General features: G+C 46.2%; 1 protein-coding gene across 3 annotated transcripts in view; it reads left to right on the top strand.

The window, feature by feature from the left end:
* The window catches only part of lrrc1 (leucine rich repeat containing 1), a 322,043-nt gene that overhangs the window by 106,728 nt on the left and 194,706 nt on the right, over positions 1 to 20,609 (top strand). For all 3 annotated transcript variants that reach the window (XM_072498577.1, XM_072498579.1, XM_072498578.1), the window contains exon 4: positions 475 to 564. In XM_072498577.1, coding sequence (XP_072354678.1) covers positions 475 to 564 — 90 coding nt within the window. The remainder of the gene's footprint in view (positions 1 to 474; positions 565 to 20,609) is intronic.

Genomic DNA, 20,609 nt, shown 5'->3' with positions numbered 1-20,609 from the left:
CAGAGGAATGATGGCAAGAGGGTGGGGACCATTTGAACCACCAGATGCCATTCAGTGTCCATCATTAATTATGCCCTTTTTAGAATATTTTACTTTATGTTTTTTAATCCTTGTAAATAACAAATGTTGCATCAGTTTGGGAGACATTTGACGCATACCAATTTCCCTGCAGTAGTCTGAAGAGCTGCGAATTGCAAAACCGAGGTTTTATGCTGGCACCCACTAGCGGGAGCATGTACTGATAGCATGACAGGTTTCCATTACAACGCGGGCAATTATATTTATGATGGAATGTGTTAACCCAAGTGTTGATAAATGTGACATCAGGAAGTAAGGTTTTGGAGATGGATAATGTGTGTACAGATTTAAGTCTTCTAATACATTATGTAGGTGAGGTGTATTGAGGCGCAATACCCAAATCTACGGACAGATGTGTACAGAACAATCTAGTGACTCTCGATGATCTGTCTGCAGGTTGCCTGAAAGCTTTCCTGAGTTGCGGAACTTGACATGCCTCTCCCTGAATGACATCTCACTACAGGCTCTTCCTGAAAATATTGGAAAGTAAGTTTGATTGCGTCCACAGCGCAGTTTCTTGACTCTCAGTTTAAAAACAGTCAAATAAGTTTGCAGTTATTTTTTTCTTAGAAATGTTATTGCTACAACTGTATACTACCTCCACGCATTGCAAAATAATCAAAAGAAATCAACTGGCAGTAATCACAAAATGCAAATATTTTTGCCTTTTGAAAGAAATGGTTGGGCAGATGAGAGACCAAAACCAAAAATATTCCTGTGGAAGGCAAGGGACGTGCCTGAGGGATTGAATGGACATTTGTCCTCTGTCTTCTCTATAGAGGAGGATTGTGCTAATGCCGCAACACAAGATGAGAGGATAGAACCATTGCATAGGGTAGAAATAGATCAAGAGGAGATGTTGGCAGTGCTCAAAGTAGAAAAGACACCTAGTCCAGAAAGGGTGCCACACACGAACAGCTTCTTCCCCACTATTACCAACTCCTGAATGACCCTCTTATGGACTGACCTGATTTCTTCACACAACGGCTCGACTGTTATTAGCACTACACTGCGTGTGCTTCATCCGGTGTTCATGTCATGTATTTACATTGTGCATTTATCATATGTCCTATGTTTTTTCATGCATGTAACGATCTGCCTAGACGGTACGCAGAACAATACTTTTCACTGTACCTTGGTAATGTGACAATAAAACCCAAGTCTAAAATCTAAGTTGCTGAGGGAAATAAGTGTAAAAATATTGACTACTATGGCCACAGTCCTTCAATTCTCCTTTGATACTACAGTGGTACCAGCAGACTGGAAAAATGCAAATGACACACCCCTGTTCAAAACCTGGTAACTACAGGCCAGTAGTGTGGGTAATTGGGCAACTTCCAAGACCATAATCTGGGTCAAATTTAGTTTAACTTGGAAAAACACAGGATATTAAGTAACAGCCAACATGGATTTGTTGCAAGAAGATAGTATCCGGCATACTTCAGTTCTTCCAATTAGAGTTGTTGACAGTAGTGTAGTTGATGTGCAAAGGAACTTTTAGAAGGTTTGACACCTGGGATAGGGGGCTTAACTTATGAGGAAAGGTTAGGCGTGTGGTGCCTGTATCCTTTGGAGTTTAGAAGATTGAGAGGTTATCTTGTTGAAACGTATACGCTCCTGAAGTGACTTGACTAGGTGGACACTGAAAGGATGTTTCTGTTTGGGGGCATGACTGGAACAAGGTGACACAGTTTAAAAATAGTGGGTCCCCCTTTTTAGAGGGCGAGGAGGGGAATGTTTTCTGAGGGTCATGAATCTTTGGAACTCTCTTCCCCAGAGGGCACTGGAGGCAAAGTTATTGAATGTTTTCAAGCAGAGGTAACAACTCCATTGTTAGTCCAGAATCTTATCGGAGCTAGGTGAAATGTGATGTTTAGGCCATAATCAGATCAGCCATGATCTTATGGGATGGCGGAGGAGGCTCGAGGGTGCCGGATTGCCTACTCCACTCCTAATTCATATGCTTGGATGTATTTGATAAAGTGCCAGATAATAGATTAAAGGGGCAGTGTGGATCTGGGATTCACCAGAGAGCAAGGAATAATGTTGAATGGCTGTTTATCAATCTGGAGGGATGTATGCAGTGGCGTTCCCCAGTGGTCAGTATTTGAATTGGTGACCCTTTCATTATCAGTGACCTGGTATAGGGCATAATTTAGAAGCTCACAGATGACCCGAAGCCTGCAAACATAGGAATCAGCGAGGAGGATCGTAGCAGAATTCATGAGACATGAGCAGACACATGGCAGATGAAATTTAATGCAAGAAGTATTGTAGGGAAAATGAGGACAGTTCATGTAAACTAAATAGTAAAGTGGTTCCAGGAACAGAGACTTGTGGGGTTCAAGTGCATGACGCCTTGAGAATGGTAGGCCGTGTTGAAGAGGCTGTTAAAGTATACGAGAGGCGTATACAAAAAGCATGGAGGTGATGGCAAACCTTTATAAATCACATGATTTGTTTAACAGCCTTCTTGAGTATTATACGATGCTATGCCTTTCCTGGCAACTAAGTTGTTACAGAATATAGTCACAGAGGAAATTTTAATTCAGTACTTCAGCCTACATTTGACATCCACCGGACTATAGCGGACATTAATCTCTACATTATTTTGGTAGTACAGGGTTTGGGAAGGCATGCTAACTTGTTGATTCAGGCAGTGACGCAGATGATTTTATGAGCATACGACTTCTCTAATCGTTATTTCTCTAATGACTGTCTTTTCAGTGGTGCTGACATTCTTTGAGTTGGAATAATCATTGCCAGCTGGGTAATGAGGTGTAGATCTGTGTTTTTTTTTGATGGTGACAATTGCTGGGAAATTGCAAATAAAGGAAATCTATTGATGTGTCATAAGAATCAATTGAATCATCCAATTGATAAACTGGTGGACTGTTCTACACCAGCAAGCAATATCTTTATGAAGCGGTAATATTGTATTTTCAAGTGTACTGTTTTAATTCTTTTAAGAAAAGGAATTATCAATATGGTACCCAGCAAAATAAATAGCCTTTTCTGGATTTCTGTGGCCCTTGAAAAGCACTGCTGCTGTATGGTTTCCATTTATCAAAGTATATCCAGCTTCAGGATATATTGATGCTTCATGCAAGCACACCAGGGTCATTTGGCAAAGCCATCTTGTGCGAAATGAGTTACTCAAAGAACAAGATTACAAACATCCAAAGATTAGTACAGACATGCATGCTGCAATATTGCGCTTAACAAATTTACATCAGTTCTCCTGCACTGTGACCAGAATTTGTTGTAAACTGTTCTTCTTCATGTGGAGCAGGAAGATTTGATCATTTTCCATGTCGTGACTTGTATACCACACCCTTGTGCGCTTGCCAGTGCCAAGTCAAAGTCTATTTAACTAACTGTTATGTTCAGAAAAATGTAATTGGCGGATTCTGAGGTAGTAGGCGAGCACAATTAACTTTTCTCTGCTGATCTTAATGATTTGATGTCTAATGAGTTTGGGGTAGCGCTGATTTGGTTTTGACTGAGTCTCAGCAAAAGTGAAGCAAAATGAGAAAACAAAATCAAATAACATGCTCCACTGGTGCAGTAAGGAATGCTCTTCTGAAGTTGACATTTAGGCAGATTGGTAAGATAGAATTGAAGAAAAGTCTAAGGTGCATTCGCTGTTATATTCGCAAGTGAATATAGTAAACTGGGTGCCTGAAATATGATGTGGTCTATTCTCCACCGGTATGGACAGCACAGCAGCACAGTGGTTAGCACTATTGCTTCATCGCGCCAGGGTCCCAGGTTCGATTCCTGGCTTGGGTCACTGTTTGTGCGGAGTCTGCATGTTCTCCCCGTGTCTGTGTGGGTTTCCTCTGGGTGCTCCGGTTTCCTCGCACAAGTCCCGAAAGACGTGCTGTTAGGTAATTTGGACATTCTGAATTCTCTCTCTGTGTACCCGAACAGGCGCTGGAATGTGGTGACTGGGGGCTTTTCACAGTAACTTCATTGCAGTGTTAACGTAAGCCTACTTGTAACAATAAACATTATTATTCTAGAATAGGGGACAGTAAGATCTCGGGTGTGGTGATTTCTCCATTATTCTCCAAATCTCAATTGGTTCAGATGCAACGCTGTTTTCCCTGTTTTATCTGTTTACTTTAATAAGTTTTATCTTCTTTCCATAATTTTTCTATCTGTCTCTTTGACCTCTGACATCAATGTAGACGGAAGGGTAGGAATCTGTGTCTGCAACCTTCTTCTCATGAGTAACTTGCATAGAGGCAATCGATTCTTCAAAGGTGAAGAAGATCTATGACTCAGCAGCATTAATTGAAAATCCACTCTTTTCTTTTTTTTTAAACATGTATTTTATTAAAACCATGTATCAAAAAAGGTTACAACAAATAAACAATCTGGGAAACATACTTCCCAGCAATATAGTATGTACAATTTTTTTCTCCCTTTTTCACCCCCCCCTCTCCAAGACAAACAGCTCCTCAAAGGCAGTCACAAACATCCTCCACCTTTTCTCAAACCTCTCTGCAGAAATATTTTTATTAAGGCATATATAATTTTAACAATTTTCAAGAGGAAAAACAACAAAATAATTAACACCCACCCGACCAACAACCAAACCCAGACAACATGGCTTACATACACAATTCCCCTTTCCTACTAACTATTTCCCACTCTTTCCTTTTACCCCTTCCCCCTCCTGCTGACAGCTTAATTTTCCTCAAAGAAGTCGATAAACGGCTACTACCTCCGGGCAAACCCTAGCATCAATTCTCTCAGAGCGAACTTGATCTTCTCAGGCCTGAGAAACCCGGCCATGTCACTAACTCATATCCCCGATTTTGGGGTTTCCGAGTCCCTCCACGCCAATCAGGTTTGTCTCCGGGCTACCAGGAAGGCAAAGGCCAAAACATCAGCCTCTCTTGCCCCCTGGACTCCCGGGTCTTCCGGCACTCCAAAGAATCGCAACCTCTGGACTCACTCGCTTTCCTCTTTCTATCTTTTCCTGGCTATTTATCCCTGGCTCCCAGCTACTTACATATTTATGTGTTGGCCACAAACCAGTCCTGGCAATCTACCACTCTTACCAACATTATGCCTTTATGCTCAAATAAATCCATTCCTGGGTGCCCCCATGGTCTTGGAGAAAAATAGAATGACAGTGGTTCTTTTGATTCCGGTTTGTGAATTGTACATAATTTATTCCATTAATGGTGAGAAACCCGGTCAGCAAACCAATTACCACGTTCTGGCTCCATATTGGTAATATGACCTTGATGCAGGCGTTGTAAAATTTCAAGTTTCAATGCTCTTGGGATTACCATTCTTTGATCATCGCACACCAGTAAATGATTGAGCACTGACAGATGTACCCTCTGCTTGAAATATGGTTTCACGGCAGGACTATGTGGTATATATGTTGGCCATCTGTCAATGCAAAATTCACTGGTCAGCTTGCATTCCTCGTCTGATTATGGGCGGCACAGTAGCACAGTCGTTTCACAGCGCCAGGGTCCCAGTTTGATTCCCGGCTTGGGGTCACTGTCTGTGTGGAGTCTGCACGTTCTTCCTGTGTCTGCGTGGGTTTCCTCCGAGTGCTCCGGTTTCCTCCCACAAGTCCCAAAAGACGTGCTGTTAGGTGAATTGGACACTCTGAATTCTCGCTCTGTATCCCCAACAGGCGCCAGAATGTGGTGACTAGGGGATTTTCACAGTAACTTCATTGCAGTGTTAATGTAAGCCTACTTGTGACAATAAAGATTATTATTATGATACCTGCGTCTCTTTGATTTAACTCATTCCCTGTGTAGTTGCCAGTAATGTGTGGATTGTCAAACTCCTCAACTTCGTCCACAAATACAGTATTGCATTTTTCTGGATTCCTCTCTTTCAATGCGTCTGCAGTGATGTGTTTCCCTTGAATATGTATTGTTATGGGCGAGGTATTTTCAGAACTCCAAAAGGTATCGTGGAGTTCAACCAACCTCTTCCTTTAATGGATTGTTGCTTTTGAAGCACGCGGCTTGTTCTCCAGGTGTGATATTACAATTATGGACACGTGGGTTTTTAAACACAAAACAATGTTTATTCCATGAACTCAACTTAACCTCTTAAATAAACATTAGATCTCTTAACACCCCTTACTTCAAAGATAACCCTGAAAATATTACAACACTAAATAATCCTTCAGTTATCCCTTTCAACATCCATGAGACTTAATACCTTTAAACAGAAACACATCAGGTTAAAGGCTTTACTATTATGAGTTTAAATCACCCAAATGATCCAGAGATAGTCTTTCATGGCAGAGATCACAGCAGTTCCAGCTCACTGCAAAACACAGACACACACCCAAGCTCTTTTTCAAACTGAAACTTCAAAATGGCTGAACTGAGCTCAGCTCCACCCACTCTCTGGCATCACTGTTTTCTTAAAGGTACATTGCTTAAACATCAATTTCTTAAAGGTACTCTCACATGACAGTATTGAATGAGTATCGAACCGCATCAATTTTAATTTAAACCTTCTTGATGGTAGCGCTGCAAGCTCTTTTGAATTCAGTCCTGGAACTGCAGGTTTATGGTGTGTTTCTATCATACTGTAAAACCCTGAGACTACTCAGTTTCAAGCCCAAGTAGCTGCTACTGCTTCCTTTTTGATTATTTTGTATCTCTTCTCTGTAACTGTTAATGAACGTGATGGGTAATTGACTGTTCTGCTCTTTCCATCTCTTTGTTCCTGAAAAAGCACTGTAGCCAATCCGGTGGGGGATGAATCTGCTGTTTTCGTCAGTCATTCCAGATCATGATGTGCTAATATCTCTGACATCTAGATTTTTTTTTTGAATGAGTTTTGATGGCGTAACAACTGGCATAGTGGCTCCTTGAGCTATGTTAAGTTTATAAAGAGATTTTGCCATTGGATTCACCATTCTCATGAACTGTTGTAATTTTGTGACGTTCCTTGGAGCTGAAATTCTTTTACAACTCTGGTCTTCAATGGGTCAATCTCTATTCCTGATGCACTCACGCTGTGACCGAAAGAATAGATTCTTGGCTGTGAAAACACGCACTTATGTTGAGCGTCCATCCTGCCTCTTGTGGTCTTCTTGGCACTGCTCTCACCCGATGTGTCATGCTTGGCTCGAGTGAACCCATGTAGCAACATGTCACCCATGGGACAAACATTTCTGTGTAAACCCTTTAAAAGATTTGACATTGTTCTTTGAAAGACCTCTGCTGCTGGGTTATTCCAAAGGGTAACCTGTTAAAACTGAATTTTCCAAATGGTGCGATGAAAGTTGTGAGGTGGTATTTGCCAGAATCCGCTATTCGCAACAAATGAAGAGATTATTGAGCTCCTCCATAATTGAGCTAAACTCTCATCTACTGACACCATTGGATTAACTCTTTTTGCAGCTTTACTGAGAGTGTGGGACCAATACATATTCTTATGGAACTGTTTGGTTACAGAACTGGCACTATCCCTGAGCACCTACTCGTTGCCTCTTTTAAGGGTGAAATCTTCTGCTTTCCAGTTGGAAGTGAAGGTTGTGAGATCTTACTGGGTGTATGCCCAGCATATTGGTTTCACTTCTATCTTACTGTCATAACACATGCTGTTTATCAGCTCTCCCAATCCTGTAAAGAACTTTGCAAATTCTGCTCTGAAGTTTCCTGATTGACCTTCACCATTCTTTATTTCAGCTATTCTGTGAACTGGATTCAATTCCATACATGCTTTCTACTTAAAAGTGAGCAAATCTGATCTTGAATTACATACAGTCGTTCAGTAATTATTTTCCATTTTTTAGGATGGTTGAAGAACTCTCTTGTTTAACTATGGTTCAGCATGTGAAAAAACAGTGACTTCTGCTTCAGTATCTAATTTAAAGTGTTTATCCTTCTACCAGGATCTCTACACTCCACTAGTTCCAACTTATTTTTAAAAAATCTCTCCTAAGAAGGGAATCTGTAATATCTTGTGAATCCTCAGCTACGTGGCTGTTGTTTCAAATGTGCCAATTTTTCCAACTTCGACATACTACCTGAAAATGCCTCATCTTTTTGAATCAATGACATTGTGCGTCTTTGGCGGAACAAATCTTGCGCTCGTGCCTTACTCTCCACACCAGCACTGGCTTGTCTGGGCAACCGACATTAATTGATTTTCATGCCACTCGTCTCGTCTTCTCTCTACTTTCGCTTTTTTATGTCTGGCAAATTCAACTGTATCTGTTACTTTGGAATTTGGGCTGTCTTTCTCACTCTGTCCTCTGACAACCTATTAGTTTTGCATCCTGATTCCGGCTTGATGACTTTAGAAGAAGTGCCTTTGCCAGTGTCAAGCCACCTCTGCACTGAAAACTATCTGATATTGCATCTTCCGCTACTCCAACAACTATCCGGTCGTGAATTAGTTCCTCTTTCAGATGATCATACTCAGCTTTCTGTTAATTAATAAATACATATTAATAAATGCGTTGATGCTTTCACCGTGATTCTGGGTATATTTATTGAACTTTGTGCATTTCACGATGGTGTTCTTGCAGAGATTGAATTATGTCTCCAATACATCAATGACTTTGGTATATGTGGCTGATGTATGTGGCTTTTCCCTCATCAGTCCCCAGATTAACTAAAATGTCGCCTGCACAGACGTCCATTGCATACACAAGTGTACTGACCCGTTCACAGTCTACCTTCGCTATGAGAGCTGGTGCGATCTGAAATTGAGCGAATCTCTTGTCCCACTTTGGCCTGGCCTGACTTAGGCCTGTGACTGTCTTGATACTCTCCAGTAGAGGTAGAGGTTTTTCAGTCACCACCTTTTTACTGTTTGCCACCACATGTGTTGGTTGGGTTGGAATAGTTTTTTTTTAATTAAATATTTTATTGAAAATTTTTGGTCAACCAACACAGTACATTGTGCATCCTTTACACAATATTATAACAACACAAATAACAATGACCTATTTTATAAACAAAAAATGAATAAATAATAAATAACAAAAATGAAAACTAGCCCTAATTGGCAACTGCCTTGTCACAAGTAACACTCTCCAAAAATATAATTTAACAGTCCAATATATAATTATCTGTAGCAACGACCTATACATACTATACAGTATATATTAACAACCCTGAGAGTCCTTCTGGTTCCTCCCCCCCCCCCCCGATCCTGGGCTGCTGCTGCTGCCTTCTTTTTCCCATTCCGTCTATCTTTCTGCAAGGTATTCGACGAACGGTTGCCACCGCCTGGTGAACCCTTGAGCCGACCCCCTTAGGACGAACTTAATCCGCTCTAGCTTTATAAACCCCGCCATGTCATTTATCAAGGTCTCCACCCCCGGGGGCTTGGCTTCTTTCCACATTAGCAATATCCTGCGCCGGGCTACTAGGGACGCAAAGGCCAAAACATCGGCCTCTCTCGCCTCCTGCACTCCCGGCTCTTGTGCAACCCCAAATATAGCCAACCCCCAGCTTGGTTCGACCCGGACTCCTACTACTTTTGAAAGCACCTTTGTCACCCCCATCCAAAACCCCTGTAGTGCCGGGCATGACCAAAACATATGGGTATGATTCGCTGGGCTTCTCGAGCACCTCGCACACCTATCCTCCACCCCAAAAAATTTACTGAGCCGTGCTCCAGTCATATGTGCCCTGTGTAATACCTTAAACTGAATCAGGCTTAGCCTGGCACACGAGGACGACGAGTTTACCCTGCTTAGGGCATCTGCCCACAGCCCCTCCTCGATCTCCTCCCCCAGCTCTTCTTCCCATTTCCCTTTTAGTTCATCTACCATAGTCTCCCCTTCGTCCCTCATTTCCCTATATATCTGACACCTTACCATCCCCCACCCATGTCTTTGAGATCACTCTGTCCTGCACCTCTTGTGTCGGGAGCTGCGGGAATTCCCTCACCTGTTGCCTCGCAAAAGCCCTCAGTTGCATATACCTGAATGCATTCCCTTGGGGCAACCCATATTTCTCGGTCAGCGCTCCCAGACTCGCGAACTTCCCATCCACAAACAGATCTTTCAGTTGCGTTATTCCTGCTCTTTGCCACATTCCATATCCCCCATCCATTCCCCCCGGGGCAAACCTATGATTGTTTCTTATCGGGGACCCCCCCAAGGCTCCAGTCTTTCCCCTATGCCGTCTCCACTGTCCCCAAATCTTCAGTGTAGCCACCACCACTGGGCTTGCCGTGTAGTTCCTCGGTGAGAACGGCAATGGGGCTGTCACCATAGCCTGTAGGCTAGTCCCCCCACAGGACGCCCTCTCTAATCTCTTCCACGCCGCTCCCTCCTCCTCTCCCATCCACTTACTCACCATTGAAATATTAGTGGCCCAATAATACTCACTTAGGCTCGGTAGTGCCAGCCCCCCCCTATCCCTGCTACGCTGTAAGAATCCCTTCCTCACTCTCGGGGTCTTCCCGGCCCACACAAAACCCATGATGCTCTTTTCAATCCTTTTAAAAAAAAAAAGCCTTCGTGATCACCACCGGGAGGCACTGAAACACAAAGAGGAATCTCGGGAGGACCACCATCTTAACCGCCTGCACCCTCCCTGCCATTGACAGGGATACCATATCCCATCTCTTGAAATCCTCCTCCATCTGTTCCACCAACCGCGTTAAATTTAACCGATGCAATGTGCCCCAATTCTTAGCTATCTGGATCCCCAGGTAACGAAAGTCCCTTGTTACCTTCCTCAACGGTAGGTCCTCTATTTCTCTACTCTGCTCCCCTGGATGCACCACAAACAACTCACTTTTCCCCATGTTCAATTTATACCCTGAAAAATCCCCAAACTCCCCAAGTATCCGCATTATTTCTGGCATCCCCTCCGCCGGGTCCGCCACGTACAGTAGCAAATCGTCCGCATACAAAGATACCCGGTGCTCTTCTCCTCCCCTAAGGACTCCCCTCCACTTCTTGGAACCCCTCAACGCTATCGCCAGGGGCTCAATCGCCAGTGCAAACAATAATGGGGACAGAGGGTATCCCTGCCTTGTCCCTCTATGGAGCCGAAAATATGCAGATCCCCGTCCATTCGTGACCACGCTCGCCACTGGGGCCCTATACAACAGCTGCACCCATCTAACGTACCCCTCTCCAAAACCAAAACTCCTCAACACCTCCCACAAATAATCCCACTCCACTCTATCAAATGCTTTCTCGGCATCCATCGCCACTACTATCTCCGTTTCTCCCTCTGGTGGGGCCATCATCATTACCCCTAACAACCTCCGTATATTCGTGTTCAGCTGTCTCCCCTTCACAAACCCAGTTTGGTCCTCGTGGACCACCCCCGGGACACATTCCTCTATTCTCATTGCCATTACCTTGGCCAGGACCTTGGCAACTACATTTAGGAGGGAAATAGGTCTATAGGACCCGCATTGTAGCGGGTCCTTTTCCTTCTTTAAGAGAAGCGATATCGTTGCTTCAGACATAGTCGGGGGCAGTTGTCCCCTTTCCTTTGCCTCATTAAAGGTCCTCGTCAGTACCGGGGCGAGCAAGTCCACATATTTTCTATAGAATTCGACTGGGAATCCATCCGGTCCCGGGGCCTTTCCCGCCTGCATGCTCCTAATTCCTTTCACCACTTCTTCTACCTCGATCTGTGCTCCCAGTCCCACCTTTTCCTGCTCTTCCACCTTGGGAAATTCCAGCCGATCCAAGAAGCCCATCATTCTCTCCCTCCCATCCGGGGGTTGAGCTTCATATAATTTTTTATAAAATGTCTTGAACACTCCATTCACTCTCTCCGCTCCCCGCTCCATCTCTCCTTCCTCATCCCTCACTCCCCCTATTTCCCTCGCTGCTCCCCTTTTCCTCAATTGGTGTGCCAGCAACCTGCTCGCCTTCTCCCCATATTCGTACTGTACACCCTGTGCCTTCCTCCATTGTGCCTCTGCAGTGCCTGTAGTCAGCAAGTCAAATTCTACATGTAGCCTTTGCCTTTCCCTGTACAGTCCCTCCTCCGGTGCTTCCGCATATTGTCTGTCCACCCTCAAAAGTTCTTGCAGCAACCGCTCCCGTTCCTTACTCTCCTGCTTCCCTTTATGTGCCCTTATTGATATCAGCTCCCCTCTAACCACCGCCTTCAACGCCTCCCAGACCACTCCCACCTGGACCTCCCCATTATCATTGAGTTCCAAGTACTTTTCAATGCACCCCCTCACCCTTAGACACACCACCTCATCTGCCATTAGTCCCATGTCCATTCTCCAGGGTGGGCGCCCTCCTGTTTCCTCCCCTATCTCCAAGTCCACCCAGTGTGGAGCGTGATCCGAAATGGCTATAGCCGTATACTCCGTTCCCCTCACCTTCGGGATCAATGCCCTGCCCAGCACAAAAAAGTCTATTCGCGAGTAGACTTTATGGACATAGGAGAAAAACGAGAACTCCTTACTCCTAGGTCTGCTAAATCTCCACGGGTCTACACCTCCCATCTGCTCCATAAAATCTTTAAGTACCTTGGCTGCTGCCGGCCTCCTTCCAGTCCTGGACTTCGACCTATCCAGCCCTGGTTCCAACACCGTATTAAAATCTCCCCCCATTATCAGCTTTCCCATCTCTAGGTCCGGAATGCGTCCTAGCATCCACCTCATAAAATTGGCATCATCCCAGTTCGGGGCATATACGTTTACCAAAACCACCGTCTCCCCCTGTAGTTTGCCACTCACCATCACGTATCTGCCCCCGTTATCCGCCACTATAGTCTTTGCCTCGAACATTACCCGCTTCCCCACTAATATAGCCACCCCCCTGTTTTTCGCATCTAGCCCCGAATGGAACACCTGCCCCACTCATCCTTTGCGTAGCCTAACCTGGTCTATCAGTTTCAGGTGCGTTTCCTGTAACATAACCACATCTGCCTTAAGTTTCTTAAGGTGTGCGAGTACCTGTGCCCTCTTTATCGGCCCGTTCAGCCCTCTCACGTTCCACGTGATCAGCCGAGTTGGGGGGCTTCCTACCCCCCCCCCCCCCTTGTCGATTAGCCATCACCTTTTTCCAGCTCCTCACCCGGTTCCCACGCAGCTGTATCTCCCCCAGGCGGTGCCCCCCCGCCCATCCTCTCCCTTACCAGCTCCCCCCTCTCCCCAGCAGCAGCAACCCAGTAATTCCCCCTCCCACCCCCCCCGCTAGATCCCCCCGCTAGCATAATTACTCCCCCCATGTTGCTCCCAGAAGTCAGCAAACTCTGGCTGACCTCGGCTTCTCCCCGTGACCTCGGCTCGCACCGTGCGACGCCCCCTCCTTCCTGCTTCTCTATTCCCGCCATGATTATCATAGCGCGGGAACCAAGCCCGCGCTTCTCCCTTGGCCCCGCCCCTAATGGCCAACGCCCCATCTCCTCCACCTCCCCTCCTCCCCCCATCACCACCTGTGAGAGAGAGAAAAGTTACCACATCGCAGGATTAGTACATAAAACCCCTCTTTGCCCCCCACACTCGCCCCACCACTTTGTTCGAACGTTCTTTTTAATAACCCGCTCATTCCAGTTTTTCTTCCCCAATAAAAGTCCACGCTTCATCCGCCGTCTCAAAGTAGTGGTGCCTCCCTCGATATGTGACCCACAGTCTTGCCGGTTGCAGCATTCCAAATTTTATCTTCTTTTTATGAAGCACCGCCTTGGCCCGATTAAAGCTCGCCCTCCTTCTCGCCACCTCCGCACTCCAGTCTTGATAAACGCGGATCACCGCGTTCTCCCATTTACTGCTCCGAGTTTTCTTTGCCCATCTAAGGACCATTTCTCTATCCTTAAAACGGAGGAATCTCACCACTATGGCTCTGGGAATTTCTCCTGCTCTCGGTCCTCGCGCCATCACTCGGTATGCTCCCTCCACCTCCAACGGACCCGCCGGGGCCTCCGCTCCCATTAACGAGTGCAGCATCGTGCTCACATATGCCCCGACGTCCGCTCCCTCCACACCTTCAGGAAGACCAAGAATCCTCAGGTTGTTCCTCCTTGCGTTGTTTTCCAGTGCCTCCAACCTTTCCACACATCGTTTCTGATGTGCCTCCTGCGTCTCCGTCTTCACCACCAGGCCCTGTATATCGTTCTCATTCTCGGCTGCCTTTGCCTTCACGACCCGAAGCTCCCGCTCCTGGGTCTTTTGTTCCTCCTTTAGCCCTTCGATCGCCTGTAGTATCGGGGCCAACAGCTCTTTCTTCATTTCCTTTTTGAGCTCTTCCACACAGCATTTCAAGAACTCTTGTTGTTCAGGGCCCCATGTTAAACTGCCACCTTCCGACGCCATCTTGGTTTTTGCTTGCCTTCCTTGCCGCTGTTCTAAAGAATCCACTGCAATCTGACCACTCTCTCCTCCTTTTTCCATCCGTATCCAGGGGGGATTCCCTTCTGGTTTACCGCACAGTGTTTTTAGCCGTCAAAATTGCCGTTGGGGCTCCTATCAAGAGCCCAAAAGTCCGTTTGGTTGGAATAGTTTTAATAACTCTTGAAGGTTGCCAGTCACTAACTCCCTAACATTATTGTAACATATTTACAGTCATGAGTCCACTCCTTGCACTAGCTTCTTCCTAGGCTACTTTCTCCTAGATTGAGATCGCATGAGTATATGTATGTTCTTCTATGACTTTTGCAGTTAACTATTTGTGGGGTTAAGTCTAACATATTCCATCATACGGCATGTATTCTCCTTTTAGCTCTAGAATGAAAATGCTTCAACAAAGAAAGGAGTGAGGAGAAGCAAATTAATTTGGCACAAAGGTGGAATTGAGTCGAAGATTTGCCGAATTCACAGGTGTTCATTGCTGAATCATCAAAACAGAAAAGTAGTTATCTTGAAGGATTTTTGTTGAGGGTGTTTGCAGTCCATTAATAATTACCATCCTATTTATTTCCCACTCTGATCTCTTATTATTAAGAAATGTGAAGGTCATAGCATGACATGCTGTTGTCTCAAATGATTTACTGATTTCTCCGTTCGGTATGACTGAAGAAGTTAGTAATTAGGGGCGAGATTCTCCGACCCCCCGCCGAAGAACACAACGCAGTCCTCTCAGGACTATAAATGAAACACATGTTCAAAATAAAACATGCAAGGTGGTTAAGTGATTTATCCAACCAGTAAAAGTTTAACATGTGTTTTTAAATATATGTCCTTGTCTAGTGACCCACGGGTCGGAGAATCGCCGGGGGCTGTCGTGAATCCTGCCCCCGCCAGTTGCCGAATTCTCCGGCACCGGAGATTTGGCGGGGACGGGAATCACTCCGCGTCGGTTGGCGGGCCCCCCCTGACGATTCTCCGGCCCTAATGGGCCGAAGTCCCGTTGCTAGAATGCCTGTCCCGCCGGTGTGGATTAAACCACCTCTCTTACCGGTGGGACAAGGCGGCGCGGGCGGGCTCCAGGGTCCTGGGGGGTGCACGGGGCGATCTGGCCCCGGGGGGTGCCCCCACGGTGGCCTGGCCCGCGATCGGGGCCCACCGATCCGCGGGCGGGCCTGTGCCGTGGGGGCACTCTTTTCCTTCCGCCTTCGCCACGGTCTCCACCATGGCGGAGGCGGAAGAGACTCCCTCCACTGCGCTCCCACGCATGCGCCGCCCGGCAATGTCATTTCCACGCCAGCTTGCGGGGCACCAAAGGCCTTTCCCGCCAGCTGGCGGGGCGGAAATCAGTCCGGCTCGGGCCTAGCCCCTCAAGGTTAGGGCTCGGCCGGTCAAGATGCGGAGGATTCCACACCTTTGGGGCGGCGGGATGCCGGACTGATTTGCGCCGTTTTTGGCGCCGGTTGGCGGACATCGCGCCGATTACGGAGAATTTTGCCCAAGATGTCTAAAATAATGCAATACAATGCAACCATTTACCCGTATTTCTGAAATCCAGGTCTGTATCCTAACCTCGGTCAGTTTTGGGAATTCCAAATGTGCCATTGGGATAATGTAATCATCTCTCTCTGTATTATATTAGCTGCCTTCTTGACTTCAGCTGCGAGTCTCATACCAGCACTTGAGTGCATCAAATGATTGCAGTACTGAGGGGTTGGAATGCTGTCAGACCTGGTGTCCATTGCGTAAGCGGTGCTTGCCTGCCTGTTCCAATGGTTCAGATCATTGCAAAAGATCGTATGATATTGTTGGAAAGGCAGGAAGTTTCGTGGGTATCCTGATGAGAAATATCTGCTGCGTTTGCCCAAGTAAAAATGGAAAAATGGTAGAAATACCCCAGCAGATCAGCAGATGTCATCTGTGGTACCAAAAACGCCTTTAAGTTTGCAGAACTTTTGATGACCTGAAATGTGAACTCTGCTCTTGCTCTACGATGCTGCCTTCCTGCTGAGCATTTCCAGCATTATCTGTTATCAGATAGCCAGTATCTGCAGTATTTTGCTTTTTGTTAAAGTGCACACCCTGCACCTGGAAGAAGTAATCTTCCGTGGAAGAAGTCTCTTACCATTTCAACTGGACTGTACACGTGTGCAAATATATTGAGCTAGGATACTATTTCATTTACAAACAAATTGCTTTGCCTTTTTACAAAAAGACCATTTGAATCCACCATTGGTCTAATCATTGTTTTTACTTCATGACTGCACTAAATTGAGACTTTATTTGAAAACAAATAAAGCACGTAATGTTTGCTGGATTTGATCCCTTTTAATTAAATTATGTGTATTAATGTGCAACAGAATGATGGCAAGTAACTCTGCATAATTTTATTTTAAGATCATTTTAACTTTAAAAAATGAACCTTGTGCACCAACCATTCATTGTGAAACCTGACACATTAAATCTGTTTCGCACAAAAAAATCCCAAATTCTGCTTTTCTGATTTGCTAAAATAACTGCTATTAACTTAATGATGGTGATTTATTTAATCATGGAGTGCAAGGATTCTGCAGAAATATATTAATTGATTTTTTTTCCAATATGTGCAAATCTGCACCAGCAAATATGACGCATCCACCTTTTCATTTGGTTGAACTATTTTCAGTAAGCATGCTTCATTTCTAATCAAGCCAACTACGTGGGAGATGCAAATAACTGCATTCAAATTCTGTATTTCTGTGGAAAAAAAACCACCTTGTTTACCAAAAAAGTAACCATTGTATGGGAGAAATGCCTTTGAGAAGCTTGCACTGCACAGGCCTCTCTGCCTGCCACTTTGGAACAATATTGCATAACTGACCGCCTTTGAATATTTAACCTCGTAGTACATTTCAAGAGTATATCGGTTTCACGCTGTGTATGTCAGAATGATGACAACCTGAAGTTATTCTGAAGGATATGTGGATCCTCTACATGCCTCTTTTATCACTCCCTCCCCCCCTTAGCAATTTTTCTGATGCAGTTGGGCACAGCTAACATAGGATGAACCACATTACCAAACAAACAAATGTAATTTAAATTGTTGCATTACGGTGTGAATGACAGCAAAAAGGAATAAAAGTATAGCATTTCATTGTTCCTGCAGCATAGCAGAAAGATTAACTTTCAACATTGTTCAAAGGTTTTATAAGGCAGCAAATGCAGATTTAAAACCTCACAACTGTCTCTTGTTATTTTTGCAGCATACGGCAGGAAATTAAGTGTAAATCTCTTTTCCATGAGCCCCGGAGTTTTGGTTCTCATTGGTTTAGGAGTTTGTTATGCCAGCTCCGAATTGGGGAAAATTGAATAGAAACTTCTAAATTTGCTATCCCTGTTCCCCTTCCCTTCCCACCACTGCAAACAAAATGGGTCTGAGTAAAATGCATTTGCAGATCCCAGCGACAATGATGATGTTCCAACAAATTACGCCAACTAGTCCCAGTTACTTTCTGATATGTTGACAGAATTGAAAGTTGCGATAATATAAAAGTAAAATGCTGTGGATGCTGGAGATCCAAAATAAAAACAAAGTTCTGGAAAAACGCAGCAGGTCTGGCAGCATCTGTGGAGAGAGAAACGGAGCTGATCCTTCAAATGCAATATGACTGTGCTTTGGAGCACTGGGAGAGATCATGGACAGCATTAGTTCCATGCAGGCGGAGAAGGCGCCGTGACCAGACAGGCTCCAGGCGGACTTCTACAAAACATTTGCGACAGCACTGGCCCCGCACCTGCAGGAGATGTTCACAGACTCGCTGGCCAAGGGCACACTGCCACGCACGCTAGCACAGGCCTCAATCTCGCTGATACCCAAGAAAGATAAAGACTCAATCGAATGAGGGTCATACAGACCCATCTCACCGCTGAACGCAGATGCCAAAATACTGGCCAAGATTCTAGCCAAAAGGCTAGAAGACTGTGTGCCAGAGGTGGTCGCAGAGGACCAGATGGGCTTTGTCAAAGGTAGACAGCTTACTTCGAACATTAGGCGCCTGCTGAATGTGATCATGATCCCCTCCGGGGAGAGAACACCAGAGGTGATTGTCTCCCTAGACGCAGAAAAGGCCTTCGACAGTGTCGAATGGAAATACCTCATAGAGGTACTGGAGCGGCTTGGGCTTGGAACAGGGTTCACCTCCTATATAATGCTCCCATGGCGAGCGTACAGACAAACAATACCAACTCCCGATACTTCCAGCTGCATATGGGCACCAGACAAGGATGCCCACTGTCCCCCCTGCTGTTCGCTCAAGTGATCGAACCACTAGCAATCGCGCTCAGAGCAGCAAAAAACTGGAGGGGGATCCTGGAAGGGGAGGCAGAGAGCACAGAGTCTCACTCTATGCAGATGACCTGCTCCTCTACATTTCGGACCCACAAAGCAGCATGGACAGAATCATCGCGCTCCTGAAAGAGTTTGGCGCCTTCTCGGGCTACAAACTCAACATGAGCAAAAGCGAGATCTTCCCGGTACACCTGCAAGTAGGTGGGGCAGCACTAACGGGACTGCCGTTTAAACAAGCCCGACACAAATTCCGCTACCTGGGGATCCAAATAGCCCATGACTAGAAAGGGATCCACAAATGGAACCTCACCAGTCTGACAGAGGAAGTAAAAATGGGCCTGCAAAGATGGAACACACTCCCACTCTCCCTCGCGGGGAGAGTCCAGACGATCAAAATGAACGTGCTGCCCAGGTACCTCTTCCTATTCAGATCCATTCTGATCTACATCCCCAAGGCCTTTTTCAAAGCACTGGACAAACTAATCAGGGCGTTCGTAATGGGGGGCAAGAATGCTAGAATCCCATAGAAGGTCTTACAAAAAACAAAATCCAGGGGGGGGGGGGGGGGGGGGGGGGGCTAGCCCTCCCAAACCTGCAATTCTATCACTGGGCGATGATGGGCGAGCGACTAAGGGGATGGAGCCAGAAGCCGAGTGGGTGCGTGCGGAGGAGGCCTCCTGCAGGGGGACCTCCCTTCGGACCCTCGCCATGGCGGCACTCCCATCCCCACCCATAAAACACTCCAGCAGCCTGGTGGTGATACCCACCCTCCAGTCCTGGAACCAACTACGGCAGCAATGTGGCCTGACCAAAATGTCGGGCAAAGCTCCCATCTGCAACAACCACAGGTTCACACCAGCGCTGACTGACGCCACCTTCAAAAGGTGGAGACAGGACGGAGGGACACTGACAGTCAGGGACCTACACACAGACGGCAGGATCGCAACAATGGACAAACTGACAGAGAAATTCCAGCTAACCAGGGGGAACGAGCTAAGGTACCTGCAACTCAAAAACTTCCTACGGAAGGAGACAAGGGCATACCCACAACCGCCATGACAGACATTGCTGGAAGAGTTACTGGACGCAAGCATACTAGATAAAGGAAACTAGCGACATATATGACCGACTGGTAGAAGGGTCCAACACCGTACTGGACGCAACAAGAATGAAATGGGAGGAGGACCTGGGCAGCGAAATAGGGTGGGGACTCTGGAGCGAAGCACTGCATAGGGTCAACGCCACCTCCACGTGCGCAAGGCTCAGCCTGAAGTAGCTAAAAATGTTACATAGAGCCCACTTAACAAGAACCCGTATGAGTAGGTTCTTCCCGGAGGTGGAGGATAGATGTGAACGGTGCCAAGGAGGCCCGGCCAACCACGCCCACATGTTCTGGTCTTGCCCCAGACTTGTGGAGTACTGGACAGCCTTCTTCGAGGCAATGTCCAAAGTGGTGGGGGTGAGGGTGGAGCCATGCCCGAAAGTGGCGGTCTTCAGGGTTTCAGACCAGCCAGATCTATTCCTGGGGAGGAGGGCAGACGCCTTTGCCTCCCTGATCGCCCGCCGTAGAATCCTGTTCGGCTGGCGGTCAGCAGCACCACCCAAAGCTGCAGACTGGCTGTCCGACCTCTCGGAATCGCTCCAAATGGAGAAAATCAAATTCGCTACCCGAGGGTCAGACGACGGCTTCCACAGAACGTGGGAGCCTTTCACACAATTGTTCCGGGACCTTTTTGTGGCCAACAACCCCCCCCTCCCCCCCCCCCCCCCTGAGGGTGGGGGGGGGGGGGGGGTGAAAAAGGGGAAACATCTGTACGGACTGTTGGGAAGTATGTTTCCGGGGTGTTTATTTATTTGCTGTAACCTGTTTTGATCCATGTTTGTAATAAAATACATTAAAAAAAAACCCACA

The sequence above is a fragment of the Scyliorhinus torazame genome, chromosome 4 (assembly GCF_047496885.1).
Source record: "Scyliorhinus torazame isolate Kashiwa2021f chromosome 4, sScyTor2.1, whole genome shotgun sequence".
NCBI classification, from domain to species: Eukaryota; Metazoa; Chordata; class Chondrichthyes; order Carcharhiniformes; family Scyliorhinidae; genus Scyliorhinus; species Scyliorhinus torazame.
Note: the sequence above shows the minus strand (reverse complement) of the source record. Positions and strands in the feature narration are given on the sequence as shown.